The sequence below is a fragment of the Leiobunum rupestre genome, chromosome 4 (assembly GCF_980474605.1).
Source record: "Leiobunum rupestre chromosome 4, qqLeiRupe1.1.hap1, whole genome shotgun sequence".
Classification (NCBI taxonomy): domain Eukaryota; kingdom Metazoa; phylum Arthropoda; class Arachnida; order Opiliones; family Sclerosomatidae; genus Leiobunum; species Leiobunum rupestre.
The window spans coordinates 41,170,493-41,185,430 of record NC_143387.1 but is presented as its reverse complement, the minus strand read 5'-3'; the positions used below and the strand labels follow the sequence as shown (position 1 = coordinate 41,185,430).

General features: G+C 33.9%; 1 protein-coding gene across 3 annotated transcripts; it reads right to left on the bottom strand.

The window, feature by feature from the left end:
* Window positions 1–8,170: 8,170 nt before the first annotated feature.
* Window positions 8,171–14,923, bottom strand: LOC149947823 (nuclear hormone receptor HR96-like). 3 transcript variants are annotated; one of them, XM_090171669.1, is made up of 6 exons: window positions 14,704–14,891; window positions 14,423–14,547; window positions 13,436–13,606; window positions 10,850–11,791; window positions 10,223–10,530; window positions 10,025–10,142 (listed from the first exon to the last, which is right to left on the bottom strand). In XM_090171669.1, exons 3-6 carry the CDS (start codon window positions 13,574–13,576, stop codon window positions 10,130–10,132), a joined length of 1,404 nt encoding a protein of 467 aa, XP_090027795.1. In that variant the 5' UTR covers window positions 13,577–13,606; window positions 14,423–14,547; window positions 14,704–14,891; the 3' UTR covers window positions 10,025–10,129. The 3 variants fall into 3 exon arrangements, with proteins under 3 accessions (XP_090027793.1, XP_090027794.1, XP_090027795.1); XM_090171667.1 differs by having other exon boundaries at window positions 8,171–10,530; window positions 14,704–14,923; XM_090171668.1 differs by having other exon boundaries at window positions 8,171–10,530; window positions 10,850–11,728; window positions 14,704–14,923.
* Window positions 14,924–14,938: the final 15 nt, after the last annotated feature.

The following is a 14,938-nucleotide window of genomic DNA, read 5'->3' as shown; positions in this document are numbered from 1 at the left end:
AATACCATCTATTTGATATTATCAGTTTGATTTAAGATTGACACTCAAAAGCTATTTCACTATGAAGAAATAAAACTTCCTTTATTGCTTTAAATAGTTTTGGTCATAATCAGTTAAGGCTAAATTTAACCGAATAGATTTGTTAAAAATAGAAACTTTCCACTGGAACTACAACTAAAAAAACCGAGGCCACAATTACATTCCATTTTAAATTAAAATGATCGAATTAACCTTAATAACAATTTCAGGGCTTAAACCGAGATCTGCAAAATAATATGGGAGAAACGAACTTTTCACGTTAAAAATATTGTAAAATAGGAACCAAATGCGGATCTATATTCAAATCTGCTTCTGAAATAATTGAATTATAATAAAGGACCACGTAGAACGATTGCCAAAACGACCAGGGTCCAGTAAAGAAGGGCGCGCAAGTATGTTTATTAAGCGCCCACATCCGCGTACTTCGCTAGCACCACCCACTGGAAACCCAAGTAAAAATTACACGCGATTTCCTTATTTTATCCCAGGTCCAGAAAAGTATCTGCGAGGCTATGCTCAAAAACCGACTTACTTTTTAATTATCAGATTTAAAAAAATTATTTCGTTTTTAATAATCACAAAACTGCATAGTGCACTAAATTATAATTATTGTGATAGCTTCAGCTTTGATCATTTTGTTAACTGTCCTTGAACAAAAAAGTAAAAATATTCCGAGCCGATGGTTCTTTTTCCCTGATTTGTTAAAATTAGGGTACTTTAGTTGCCATATATCGATTTAAGTATAGATTACACGTTTTTTTTTAAATTCTACAAAGCCCTAATAGAAAGGTGTCAATCCGTACCTCTAACAATTAGAGCCTAAAAAAAGTGGAATCATATTTCAAAAGTTCATTGAGCTATTAATAAAGGCCTCGGTATTAAAATAACAACAAAGTGTATCGCGACAATACGTGCAATTATCGAATCCGTGATGGAGGACCCGCGTTACTTCTTTTAGAGCATCCATAAACTAAGACTATAAAACGCGTCCATTGTTTTCATTTCCCATAATGAGGCGCCTAATACGGCCGCGCGTAAACGTGATTTTCGCGTGTCAAATCCCGTCGCTCCGCCTCTCCCCATTCTGCCACAATCGACTTGTTCTCGAGACGTTTTCCTTCCCCATTAAAATAGGTCACTGTGCCATCTTGTCTTAGAAAATTAAAGAAAATATATTTTTAGCTTTTTTTTTATTTGACAGTTCTATTATACGATCATTCAAATCTTGATCTTTGGAACAGGGTTGCCAAAATTGGTTTCGCACTTAAAATTCCCTCATTTCTGCCATGTTTTTTCTATTTTCAGAGCCAAAATTTGATAGTTTAAAAAAAAGTAATGATTAGCTTAAAATTGTTTAAGTTAAAATTAAATGGTTAAACTTATTCACACACATTTTTCAAAAGGTTCTTCCTAACCATTTCCAGAGATTTAAACAAAACTTTTACAATTTTTAAATTAAAAATTAAACTCACCTAAAAATTGCTACAAGATAAAATTAAATTCGTTCGCAATTCCTCAAATTTGTAGGAGCATTTTGTAATTCCCTGACTTGTGGCAACCCTGACAGTTTCATTTAACGAAAAACAATGGTTTCCTGAGAATTAAAACTTTGTAACTGTTTCGAATATTTTCTGTTAACTCTATTTAATCATACGGACAATAGATTTCAGGAAATGAAGAATTATAATATTTTTGTTTGAAAAAGTAAATATAGTACCTCGACATTTTTCAATTATAACTGGATTTTCAGGTTTCTTATGAACGATTCGAAATTGGTTATTACATATTTTAAACATTTAAAACGTGTTATGTTATAAAATATGTTTTTATTGTTGATTTTTAAAAAGGCTTAACGGTTAAATATCTCGAATATTGTTTAAAGTTACTATTTTTATAAACTTGGGTAACAAATTATAATAGCCCAAAATTAAATTAAAGGGTAAGAAATATTCAGCGTACGATGTGCATTTAATTTTTTGTTAACTAGTACTGCTACTCTGTTACAATTGTAGCTTTGTAAGAAGTATTAATTTAACAACATGATGCGGAATTTAAAAATAAGTATAGAGACGATATTCTATCTAATTAAAATTTAAATACGATCACGTAATTGCCTTATAAATAAAAATAAAATGTAAACGACCTAAAATTACTCTAGAGAAATGTTTAAGGGACAATTTCTCCAAAAAGGGAATACTACTTAAGAAAGCGCTCTTTAAAAATAGCAAATTACGTCCTTTTTGAAAGGAGTAAATCTCAAAATCAGCTCGGATGATTGTATCATTGCGTTTGTGAGGGAAAATCCTTGTGAAAAGGAATATCAGTTTAATCGTTTTTTTCTATATACCGAGCCCCTGAATACTAATTCATCCGTGCACGGATTTTGGAAATAAAATTCGAGAACAGAGACGAAAGTTTGGCGCTGTGCCCTCAGGGTCGAGGAGGGAAATAGCCGCCCTCGGGGGTACCTTTCACCTTTTGGGGAAAACATTTTTAACTCCGTCGAAGATAAAATTCTCTTTTCAAAAACTCGACCTAGAAATGGTTCAAACCTCGTCCCCCCCCCCCGATCTTTTATTATTTTAGATTATACCCGTATTTCAAGGAGAAGTAACGCGTACGGAATTCATTAAAGTTTATAATGGGTCCCATTTTCTTCAAGTGCTTTTCAAGGTGGTTGAAATTAACCTTTGCAACTATCCCCCTAAAAGGCGATATTGTAGATTACGTTTCATTTTCTGGCCACTAGTCCTATCAAAAACCAGGGAAGCTATAGTTTATTTGAAGAGCATGGGTGCAGGGGTGTAATACACGTTCCTCGAGTGGACAATGATCGCGTTTTGAGGGAATTTACGAGAAAATTTAATCGCATTTGGATGAATTTGATTTGGGTTAAATATAAAACTGGAATTATTTGAGGAAATATATTACGAGAATAAACTCACGATTCCGTGGCTTAATTAGATAAGAATCGTATTACGTTTTTATCTCGGATATTTCCCGTTAAACTTACTACGGCAAATACGATTAAAACTTGATACTTTTCTGTAGTAAAAATAACTTTCACGTTTTCGATTATCATACTCTCAAATAATATTTAATTTATTTAATGAATCCTTAGTATTATTTAAAAAAGAAACCAATCGAATATATTTTTGATGTTTTTGGGGTATTAGGGTTCAATGTGGTTTGTCTAGGACTTGGGTGCCGGGTTCTCTAACCTTCCACACTATGAAATAATTTTATTAGAACCAAAATATTATTACGAAGCATTTCTTTCGGTTAAGTATTATTAACTACCGTTAACTCTTCAATGAAATTTATAAAAACAAAACATTTAAATTCTAGTGGTTGTTTTCGTTACAGATACTCGCTTAATTGAACGGGTATAAAAATATGACCCACCGAACAAGTGTTTACTAATGTTCATACAATCAACCCCCCCCCCCTTTTTTTTCAAATAAAATCGTAAACCCTCAATAAAATAAAATAGGTTCGAAATAGAAATTACTATGGGTCGAAAAATAAAAGAATACTTACTTATTGAAAAGTTGCTCAAAACGGCGTTTTGAACGCGAAACTATCTCATTTCCCGCAAAAAAAAGGCAGACTTAATGGTAAGCCAATGATTATTTCGGGGAAGGCTAACGGGTCCGAAGAGGCGAGGAATGTTAGCACCTCTCGATGAGAATCGAGAGCTTGCATTGAAGAATGTCTGCGAAAATAAAACGTTCTAGCGGTGGGCCAATTTTTGCTTGAGCGATTTACTTTTTGGGAGTCCCCTCTCGATGTTCCGTCCCCCCCTCTGGCCTTGATATTTTTGTTTGTACCACTTACGCCGGACGATCTTGGAGTATCATATTCGGACCGCTTGAGCGTTAAATCTATTAAAAAATAATTAAGCCGTAACAATTAAATTCGAAAACCAAAAAAAAAATATATATATCGGATGAAAATTATTTAATGGGTTGTCAAATTGACATTTTATATGTGGCTGGTTGTGCCTAATAGATCGTACGTACGAAAATTAATTTACAGTTACGTTTCATTAAAAAAGGTGTTGGCTCTTTAGAGTTCTCTTAATTAATTGTTTGCGGAAGATTGTTAGTAAAAACATTCATAATATTATGCATTATAAATCATTAAACCCAAATTATATAACATAATTTCATTTTGTTTAACTATTTATTAGTTAATTATTAAATAAATTTAACATTATTAAAAACCAATATTGGTAATATTATGAGTTATAAATTGTAATATTTTAATTTCTAACTTGTGCTTTTATATATTTGACAGCTTTCTCATACAATCAACCTGTATGTGTAAGACCAGAACTCCAGAAGTTAATAATATTTCTCTTACGAGACAAGTATCTGGGCCATTAAAAAGAAAACATGTACCTAGGTTATCTCGAAGCACTTTTCAATGAGAGGAAATTTCCTGCCAAATCGCAGTTTATTTTTATACTAGCCGAGAAGCCCGCCTTACAGGCGGGCCCTCACCTAGTTGTGTGTTTCGGGGCACTCCACCCCGGTACGCCCCCCCTAACCCCTTTTTCCCATAGGATAATTTCCGTGCCACCCTTTCCCGCATAGTCGAACAACCGCAGTAAGGCACCCTTCCCCTTTTACCCATGCGATAATTTCCGTGGCACCCTTTTCCCCATAGTCGAACCACCACAGTAAGAGCCCCTCCCCCTTTTCCCCATAGTCGAACCACCACAGTAAGACCCCCTCCCCCTTTTCCCATGCGAGATTTTCCATGGTGCCCTTTTCCCTAAAGTAGAACCCAGGGCCGGCGTGATGCGAGTGCAAAGGGTGCGATCGCACCCGGCACCGCGCTAGATAGAATTTAAGGGGCCCCGCAAATTTCCTTTTATATCAGAAAATAAATGATTTTGACAACCATTTTTTTTCATATTCAAATAAATTGTGGGATCATTTCACCTATTTTATTATGCATCTAAAATTTCTAAGAAACCATTAAACGAAGCGGGTGACTATTTTTGTAATAAACCGGCCCCGCAGCGTAGTGGGCCAGCGGGGCCCCCGCTGGTTTCTCGGTATTTCACACTTTCAAGCATTTAACGGGAAATTCCTGGAAAATCCAGTTAAAGATAAGGTAACAAAAATGTCCATTTCCAATATATGGGAACTTGGGAAGAAAGTATATGAGTGGCGAAGAAAAGAAAAACGGAAAAGAAAGCATGAAGAAATTGCCGATACAGAGACGGATGCGCCTTCAAAATTTTTCGAAAAAACACTTATAAGCAACGAAAACTGTAGGGTTTACGAAGAATTAAGAGAGAACTTCGTTCAGTCATCGGGTGTCGGAGAAGATAAAATTGTGTGCGCGATTGAATCATCGTTTGAACGCGTAACTTTGTCACCAATCAATAATAATAATAATAATCAGCTAGGCTAATACCCAGGCACCACTTTAGGCCTAAGTTATCAAGCGACATTTAAAGCCGCTAATCCAGGTGGCCGGGTTACAATGCGTAGGACCTTTTTAAAAGCCCTAAGCGAGATTTCAGAAAGAGCTCCAGATGTGAAAATTAGGAGCGAGGCTCAGGGTTTATTTCAAGAACTTACGTCTTTTGATTTCACCGTTAGTTTGATTATTTGGTACGAAATGTTGACCAAAGTTAATATAGTCCGCAAAACCAAAAAGTGGCAATGGACGTAGTGACTAAACATTTTAGCAGAAACTGTAATTTTTTTTCAAAATTATCGTTGAATTGGATTTCCAACAATTTTTAGGGAAGTTAGGACACGAAAAAAAGAAAATGTTTAGTTATGAAGGTCCCGATGAAACAGTTTACAATAGTGAGGTTCAATTTAAAACGAATTATTTTTTAAAAATAGTTGATAACGCGTTATCCGCCATGGAAAGTAGATTAAACTGTACAGAGAGCACAAAGATGTATTTGGCTTCTTATATGGTGGGGGTACAAAAACAAAATTGAATCTACGTTAATTGACGATGTAGACGGAGAAGAATTATTTGAAGTTTCAGTTGTTTAAAGATGTTATTCCTGTAACAGTCTTGACAGCTATTGATACTTTAAATTATATAACTAAAAATAACATGGTTGATTTGTACCCTAATATTGTAATAGCTTTGAAAATTTTGTTGACCACTCCAGTTTCAGTAGCCTCAGCAGAAAGATCTTTTTCAAAATTGAAATTAATTAAAAACTATCTTAGAACAACTATAAGCCAAGAGAGACTGTCATCACTAGCCTTATTGTCAATCGAAAATAAAGTGGCGAAATCATTAGAGTTTGATGGCGTAATAAAAGATTTTTCTGCCAAAAGATCTAGATGTCAATTTTAAAGGGTAAAGGTAACAAGTTACTGTTACAACTGTAAATGAACTATGAAAAATAAAATTAATGTCTTCCAATGTTAGAAACTTAAAATAGTGCAATATTTGATCAATAAAACGACGGGGGGTAAAACGGGGGTGTGTAAACAGTGTAAAAGGGATGGTAAAGCTATAGGGGTTATGAAATCCGAAAGTCGAGAGCCCCGCAAGTAAATTTCGAACCCGGCCCCGCAAAACACCAAGCCGGCCCTGGTAGAACCCCTCCAGTAAGGCCCTCCCCCCCCCCTTGTCCCCATGTGATAATGACCGGGGTACCCCCTCCCACCAACCTAACCTAACCGCCCTGCCTTTGGCTTCGTGGCCGACTATGCAAACATTCCTGAAAGCTCGGACGACGACGACGACCAACGTACCAAGCGCTCCTTATAATATAGATATAGATTCTTAAGCTTGTTTTCCACTAGCGCGCGTCATAATGTTATTTTCTTTACGCGCGTAAAAACGTTTGAACGTTTCAAAGCTGAGAAACGCGTCGTTGGGCGCGCCAGTGGAAAACAAGCTTTAAGCGATACTCTGCGCACCCTTTACCCTTTTTGGTGCTAATGCAGGGGCGTATAAACCATTAGGCAAAGTAGGCACGTGCCTAGGGCGCCATTTTTCTAGGGGCGCCAAAACTCTGATAAAGCCCCACTGTCCATGTACTTGGCTTGCCCCTACTCAAAATAACGCCGAAAAGGTTTGGGGAGACTAAAATATATTTATTTATTTATTTATTATAAACCGATACTCCCCTCCTTAGCTGACCAATGCCAAGGGGCGCCAAATTTTTATGTGCCTAAAGGCGCTGAAAGGGTTAATCTGCCCCCGCGCTAATTTACATGTTTCCAGCATATATCATTAGCTGTATATTTTGGGAGATTGTATTGGACTATTGTGTTATCTAAAGTATATAATATATTTATTACACCAGAGATTTTTTTAAGTGATGGACTTATTTTACCCGAACTTCCCATTAACAGAAAATAAAAAATATTTTCAAAACAAAAATTTTGTTCACAGAATTTTCATTTTTATAATTCGTTTGATTTTTTGTTAATAGCGAAAGGGTAAATGCGACTAAACGACATTTACAGAAGCTACAAGTAAATTAATTTTAACCAAAAAAATCAGTGCTTTTGGTTTTTTTCAACCCACCCTGATTAATAATAAACTTCAGACAGTGCTTGTCTAAATTAAACTAAATTATTTACTATGATAGTCAGATAAATTATTCATCAGCTAGAGGGATAGTTTTAATAGAATATATTCTTGGTGAAATTAAAGAAATAAAATGGGTCACATTGAAATATGAGAAATAAACCAGATGTTTTTAACAACTTATCCAGTAGCTACTGTTTTTATATAATAGCGTGATATTTTCCCAATACCCAGTTTCAAAACAACACATACATTTTATTGATTAGTCTTGCTATCATAATTCTTAAAGCGTATGAAAGTAAAATTTATTTCAAATTCAAGAGATACGGGAGCGAAGTTCTTAAATATTTCCTAAAGATTCATACACAATTACTAGATAGGTTAGGCTCACATGTTGGCAATATAGCCTACATATTACTTAATGGACATAAACCTGTCTACTTATGGAACCAGGATATATTATACACTTAAGAGCTGTTATCATATAGTTTCTTAATTGAACTTGTCTCTCAAATCGCCCTGATTTATGCAAAGTGGATATTAATGGAAATTGAATAATCAATGAAAGCATGCTCAAAAATATTTTATTTATTATACACTTGTACTTTTTCAAATATCATTTCGAATACCTAACACGCATGTCTTTCTCAATTTTTCAATAACATATGTTAATTTTCCCTGAGAAAAAAAATAAAAACAAAAGGCCATATTTTCTGTTTGGCATTAACAGTTAAACCAATTGCATGATCACAGCCACAATTCTTGAATTTTAGATTTTACCTTTGATATATATATTCTAATATATTTTTGAAATTCATTTTTTTGTCTGGTAAAAAGAAGTGAAATGTATGATATAAACGCAGTTATCATTTCAATAATATGATAGTGATATCTTTGTATTTACAAATTTGTACAATATAGCTCAGCCTTTATAAAAAAACAAAGCTTTCCAGTAGCAATTTATATACCAGTATTCATTAAATCGAAACACAACGCAACATTCCAATGGGAAGTTTTTTCAAATAGGGTATAGCTGAATATTAGTCTGGGCTAAAACATTCATGCAATGAGGGGGTAATGGTGAAGTGTGTTTATGACTTTCCAAATAATATTCGGTTTGATGAAAGTTTTTCCCCCAAAGGACTATTTGAATTTGGTCTATTTACATGTTTTGCAGTAACATTCAGCAAACCAAATACGATACTACAAAAAATAATACCAGTAATTTCCTTTTTTTTGTTGGTTTAATTTTACTTGAAAGTCTATAACATTGGAACAATATTAGACTTCATAATTTATTGTATTCTAACCAAAACTGAGTGTCGAATATTTCCACAAAGTAAAGTTCAAGTTTCACCCCTCAACACTGAAAAATTGTTAAAATATGGTTCAGATGCCCCCTTTAATAGTAACGGTTAGCTTGTTCCAATTTTGCGATTTTGAATGATTTATTCTGGTTTTGTAACTGCTGACAAAATATGAGAGAGGCTATTTTCTACAATGGTATATTGACAGCAGATACAAAGAAGGATTAAATCTCCAAAACTGTAAGATCAGGTGACCTATTAAATTGTCGCTATTAATAGAGGTTACCCCTCTGATCGCATGTACTGGTATTTTCTTTTAATATTCAAGCTCTGACTATGTACCAGTATTTAAAAAAAAAATACAAATTAATGCGATAGAAAGATATCTATGAATATAACTTTAGTGGTATAGTTGAAAAATAATAGAGGATGAATATAAAATAATGAATGTACCAAAAAGTGGTAAAGTAACAATGTTTAGTATGAAACTACCCAAATAATAGAATGTGACCAGGAGACTAAATTTAAATGAGAGACTCAACCAAGCATTATGTCTGTTGTCCGATTCAGTAAGTCCACCCATATGATGTGTGGAATCAGAAGTAAATTAACCATAATTATCCAACTCTACTTTTCCCATAATGAAAGAATTTTCCTTATCGTAATTCCCTTCAATTAACATTTTGAAATTTTGTGTTTTATGAGTCAGCTGAAGCCAAAGCTTTATTATCACCTCAAAAATTTAACAAAATGGCAAAAAAAGCCAATTTCTCAAATTGAAAAAATGAAATAAAAAACATTTAAAATTAGACCTGAATTTAACAAAACAGGCATAATGCTTGTTTGAGTTGCTTGTAAATTTTGGGCACAAACCAACATGGGTAAATGTCAAAGTATAATAATCATATATTTATATAAAATTACTAGTCAACAGAAAGGCATGCTATAAAGTATCAAGCAATGAGAATAGTATGTGCAATAGTAATGTCATACCACTTTCCAATAAGGTAGTTTACTGCTGTAAATGTTTCAAATCAAATATTTCAATCAATAAAGGCTCCACGTCATTAGGATTCACATCCAGTAAAATGCGAATGTGATTTTCATTCAAATCTTGAAGTTCCTGAAGTTTTTGAATGAGTCTCAAGTAAATAGTTCTCCCTTCACAAGGTGGGTAAACTGTATCTAAATATCGGCGCAGCAAATAATAGTACATGCACTGCTCCATTTTTATAGCATCTTTATGGACCGTGTTAGGGCGATTTGCTGTGAACAGTGTTATTGCACTCAGTAAAAGCATGATATTCTCATTAGAGCGCCACAGAGGGTCAAAAGAAGTTATAAACCTTTTATGCTCTTCATATAGGTTTCCTCTTGCTTCTTTCAATATATCAACTTTGATAGAACTGCACGATGGTCCTTGCAGACCTTGCCAGCAGTTTTGTTCTTGATCATAAGTCATTGCTGACCGTAATATCATTAATTCGATACATCCTCCCTTCAACAATGCGATCTGATCTTCTTGGCACAAACTTTTGAAACTACTAATCCTTTTGGACATTTTAATCAGTCTTCTTATGGCATGATCAGTCATGTTAATGACGTCTAAAAGACTTGGGTCAGTTACTTCGCACACAACAGGGATTTTCAATACCTATATGAAGAGAATATTTATAGCGCGCAGGACCAATTACATTAAAATAATAATTCTTTAATCAAGGATACTTCTTTGCACTTGCATTAAAAACCAGATATTGAAAAATTTATTCAATTCAGGCAGGAATCCAACCTGAGATCTTTGGGTATCTGCGCCAGCCCCACAACCATCTGAGTACCAAAGCCACAAGTTAATAGGCAGTTAAGCCTGATTAACAGGGTCAACCATTAAATTTAGGGGATTTTTACCATTCAGTATGGAATGGAAGCGCAAAAGTAGCCTGGATTAAAAAAATTATTCCTCTGCTTTTCAATACCTCATTCGCAATAGTTAATTCGTCAAGTTTACTCTTTTCCAATGGAGTCAATTGATTAGAATTCCAATTGGCAGGCCTAATTGAAACATGTGTCATTTCAACTTCAACTGCTATGTCAATGACTTCTTGAGCAATTGGTGGGTAATCCAGCTTTTGGTACCCTGACTTTACTATTCCAGATATTGGACTTCCGGCTCTTGATGCCGAGTTATCTGGGGTTTGAGGGCTTGGAGTAGGTAATGACGTATATTGCATTAAAGTATTAACTGGCGAATTGGATCGTATTAAATCACTCATGATGCCTGAAGATGAGGGTTTTGAAGCATTTTCAACAACACTTTCCTTTTTTATTCTAGCCACTTTTTCCGCAACCTCAGCAAGTTTATTTTTATTTTCTGTGGAATTTTTTGAGCTTTTAGGGCTAGTTACACTAAGTAAAGTTACGATTCCTTCACCCTCAGCAAGAGTGTCTGGCTCATTTTCTGTAATTGGGGTATCAACGCTCATTGCGCTAAAATTTGGTACAGTTTGTGAAGCATCATCTTGTGAACTAGTTGAGAGTGTTCTGATTCTTTTGACTGGCGGCTGATTACTGTTTTCACTCTCAGAGAAGACTGATGATACATCTTGGGATGCGGTTGAAATGAAACCAGCTGGATCAATGGTAGACACTGAAGGAGGAGGACTTGAAAGGGAGGATCCACTAGGTGACATCATGGATAAAGTTGCTACTGATGATTTGCGCCCCACATTACGACTAGAAGATTTTTTCTTATGGCGGTTTTCTTCTATCTTTGCACGCTTTACTTTCTTTTCTTCTTCGGTCATTATCCATTCCTTTTTCATTCCAATTGTAAAGCATTTTTTTAAACGGCATTTCTGGCAGAAACGTCGTGTGATTACATCGACAGTGCAGTTATCATTAAAAGGACACTTGAAATCCTTTTAAATAATAAATTATGAAACAAAAAGTTTAGTTGTCACAGGTCACAAAGGTCATGCTAGGGTGTGAAGCCAAAGTACCATTCTTGCTTGATTTTTCGCTTAAAGCGCATGCGTCAGACATTATTGATCTGCATGAATTGGGTTTAATGTAGCACTAAAGGCAAGCCTTTAAAACACCAGTTACCCTTCAAGTGCTAAAGCCATTAGTAACTTTCGTTAAGTGGAGGGAAAAGCTTACATATTTGAAAAGAAAAATGCAAAATGTAAATTTCACAAGCATAGAAAAGTTAAAATGCAAGCTATGTAAGAATGTTAAAAAAAATTCCTATGAACATGACATGTTAACAATATCAAAAGAATCCATAAATAGAACCATTCCATAAACTATTGCTACAATTGGTTATTTAAGGCGGTTGAAAGTGTTGGAGATTTAGGTTACATTTTATGGTTTGAAAAATATCCATAAAATATTTGAAAATATCAAGTGTACTAAAAATAATGTGCCCTGCTGGCTGACAATGGTTGCGGCACGGTTTAAACCGGTGGTTTAACTGGGTGAGAAAAACTCTTCAAACCAGGTAAAACTATAAAACCAGATAACACTAAAAAAGACGCCTCTACTGCATCAATCGATAGAACTTTTTCAAACTGACAAAAAAATAGACTTAGCCAGGAAAAGATGGCAAAGCTAGCTTTTGGTAGTAGGTCGCTACAATAAAAATAAATTTCAATATATAAAACGAGGTTAAGATTATAACTTGGAGCATTAATGTGATAATTTTCCCCACTCCCATCACGTTTTACCCAGACCAGGTGGGGTAAATAATAATAATTTGTAACAAGGTGGGGCCATGTTGACAATTTTGGTTTAATTAAAGAACTGGTATGAAATTGAAGAATCAATACTGTTTCTAAAAGTTTCCCAATAGCCACTGAGTGATTGGAATTTCACTCTAAGACTCATTGATTAACCTTCTGCCTCAGTGACCACTACCTCGATTTTGTGGGAAAGAAAAAATTAAAATCCATAAACATTAAAATATTCTTTATTACTGAAGAATGTATTTGTAATCCCATTAACCTAAAAAATTAACGGACCTGTTGGTGTGCTCTTGTGAAGCATACTTATTGCAAAATTGCAAACTGATTGAGAAAGAAAAATGGGATGAAATAATTGTTCTCCTTCCAGAAAAATTAAATTAAATAATAAAAATTCCCCAAAATCTCAAAGTTTAAAAAAATTAATTTAAAATAAAATCTTTCTTTGGCTAGTTGTGTAAGTTTAAACTACGTCTGATAAATTATGTTACTATTATTATAATAGTAGATATTATTTAATAATGTTTAGGTAAGGGTCTGTAACAATTACCTAATTTTTATATTATTTACAACTCACTAACTTTCATTGGAAAATAGGTTTCAAATGTAGCAATAAGAATTTTAACAACTAAGTTTTTAATATTGGGATTGGAATGTAAGTCTATTAAATTACCCCAAAGACAGGCATGCAAGACAATAAAACAAGCAATTATATAATTTGATTCATTAATATTAATAAACATTATGGTGCTAATTCAGAATTTTGTAACAAGCAGTTCTTTGAAGTGTGAGCGAAAAATAAAAATGAAATATTTAAATTACCTTGGTTTTTAAGGCATTTCTTCTGAAGAAAGCTTTACATGATTCACAAGTAATAGCATTAAAATTGTAACCCAACGCCCGATCTCCACATACACCACAAATTTTGATGTCGACTTTAACAGAAGTAAGATCATCTGTCATGGCTGTATATCATTCTATAGTCTGGGCAACCTGTATAAGAGCCACAATAATAATATATTAAATTATTTAAAGAGCAGTAAGTAACATATTTAATTATCTAATATCGGAAACCACAGTAAAACACTCATTTTACGTTTCCAAGTCTGAAGCGCTAGACCAAAAAAAATGACAAAACCCTAGTTTTTTGTATGATGTCACAGTCCTTAACATCCCTTATCAGTTGTGATAAAACTATACTACTGAAGCATTTTTTATTAATACTGGTACTAAATTTAATCAAACCTCAAGTGTCAAACATTCTAACAAAGTAAGCTTATTAAATTAATCACAAAAAGTAATGTAGATGTTGCATACATTTTCACACATTTTTTTATATTACTAATTATATCAATACATTACTCATTTTATCAATGGGTAGTAACCGAATAAATTGGACTTTGACCATGAAATGCTCCTCAATACCTGGTATCTGTCTTAAGATAAATTTTCTTTTCAACTATCAGTTATATTGGATAATTTCTATTAGACTATATTACATATGGGGTGGATCTACATTTTAACTATAGAAGGCATTATACAGTGTAAATTACAAATTTCTGCCACAGATTTGATTCATTAAAAGGTTTCATTCTAGCAGTGTCTTGCAGGGACTCACTACACAGACTATCAGAAAGAAGAATAACTATATCAGTAAAAATGAGTGTGTATAAAAATGTATGACCATTTACATTTCTAAGAAAGATCAAAATTAGTTTACTTTTGTCAATGATATGCTAAGAATATTTTGTAAAAAATATGGTCATAGTATTTTTTTAAATTAGTTTACAAACCAAGCAAATGCCCTACCATTAATTATTGATAATTAATTCCACTTTAACCATACTTCGAGCCAGTGTTTCTGAAGTAGAACAATTTTCTTATGTAAAGTGTGAAGATACATTTCATTTGGCAGCTTTCAAATAGGTTCTTATCTAAAAAAACAGGAATTAGAAATTCTCATAAACTCGTCGATAGACCTTTAGGCGGGGGAGAGTAAAGCATATTTCCTCCATGGAAAATTTTTTTTAAGGTACTTTGCTGTTTTTGAAAAAACCAAGGCTTAGAAGATAGCACAAAATTCTACTTACTAAAATAAATTAATGGTGGAAATTTGACCCAGTAAGAAAAACAATTAAATTTCTCTTTTTTATACCATGAACACTCGAAACCTGCTCGAAATATTGGAATAAAAAAGTTGAACAATACATCGAAACCACAGTGTGACAGTTAGTGGTGTGGTCAAAAACGCAAAATGTCGTTCGACGATTCGCGTGATGTTGTCTGAACTTGTCTCCTATGTTCAGATGCTTGGGGCGGGGCAAA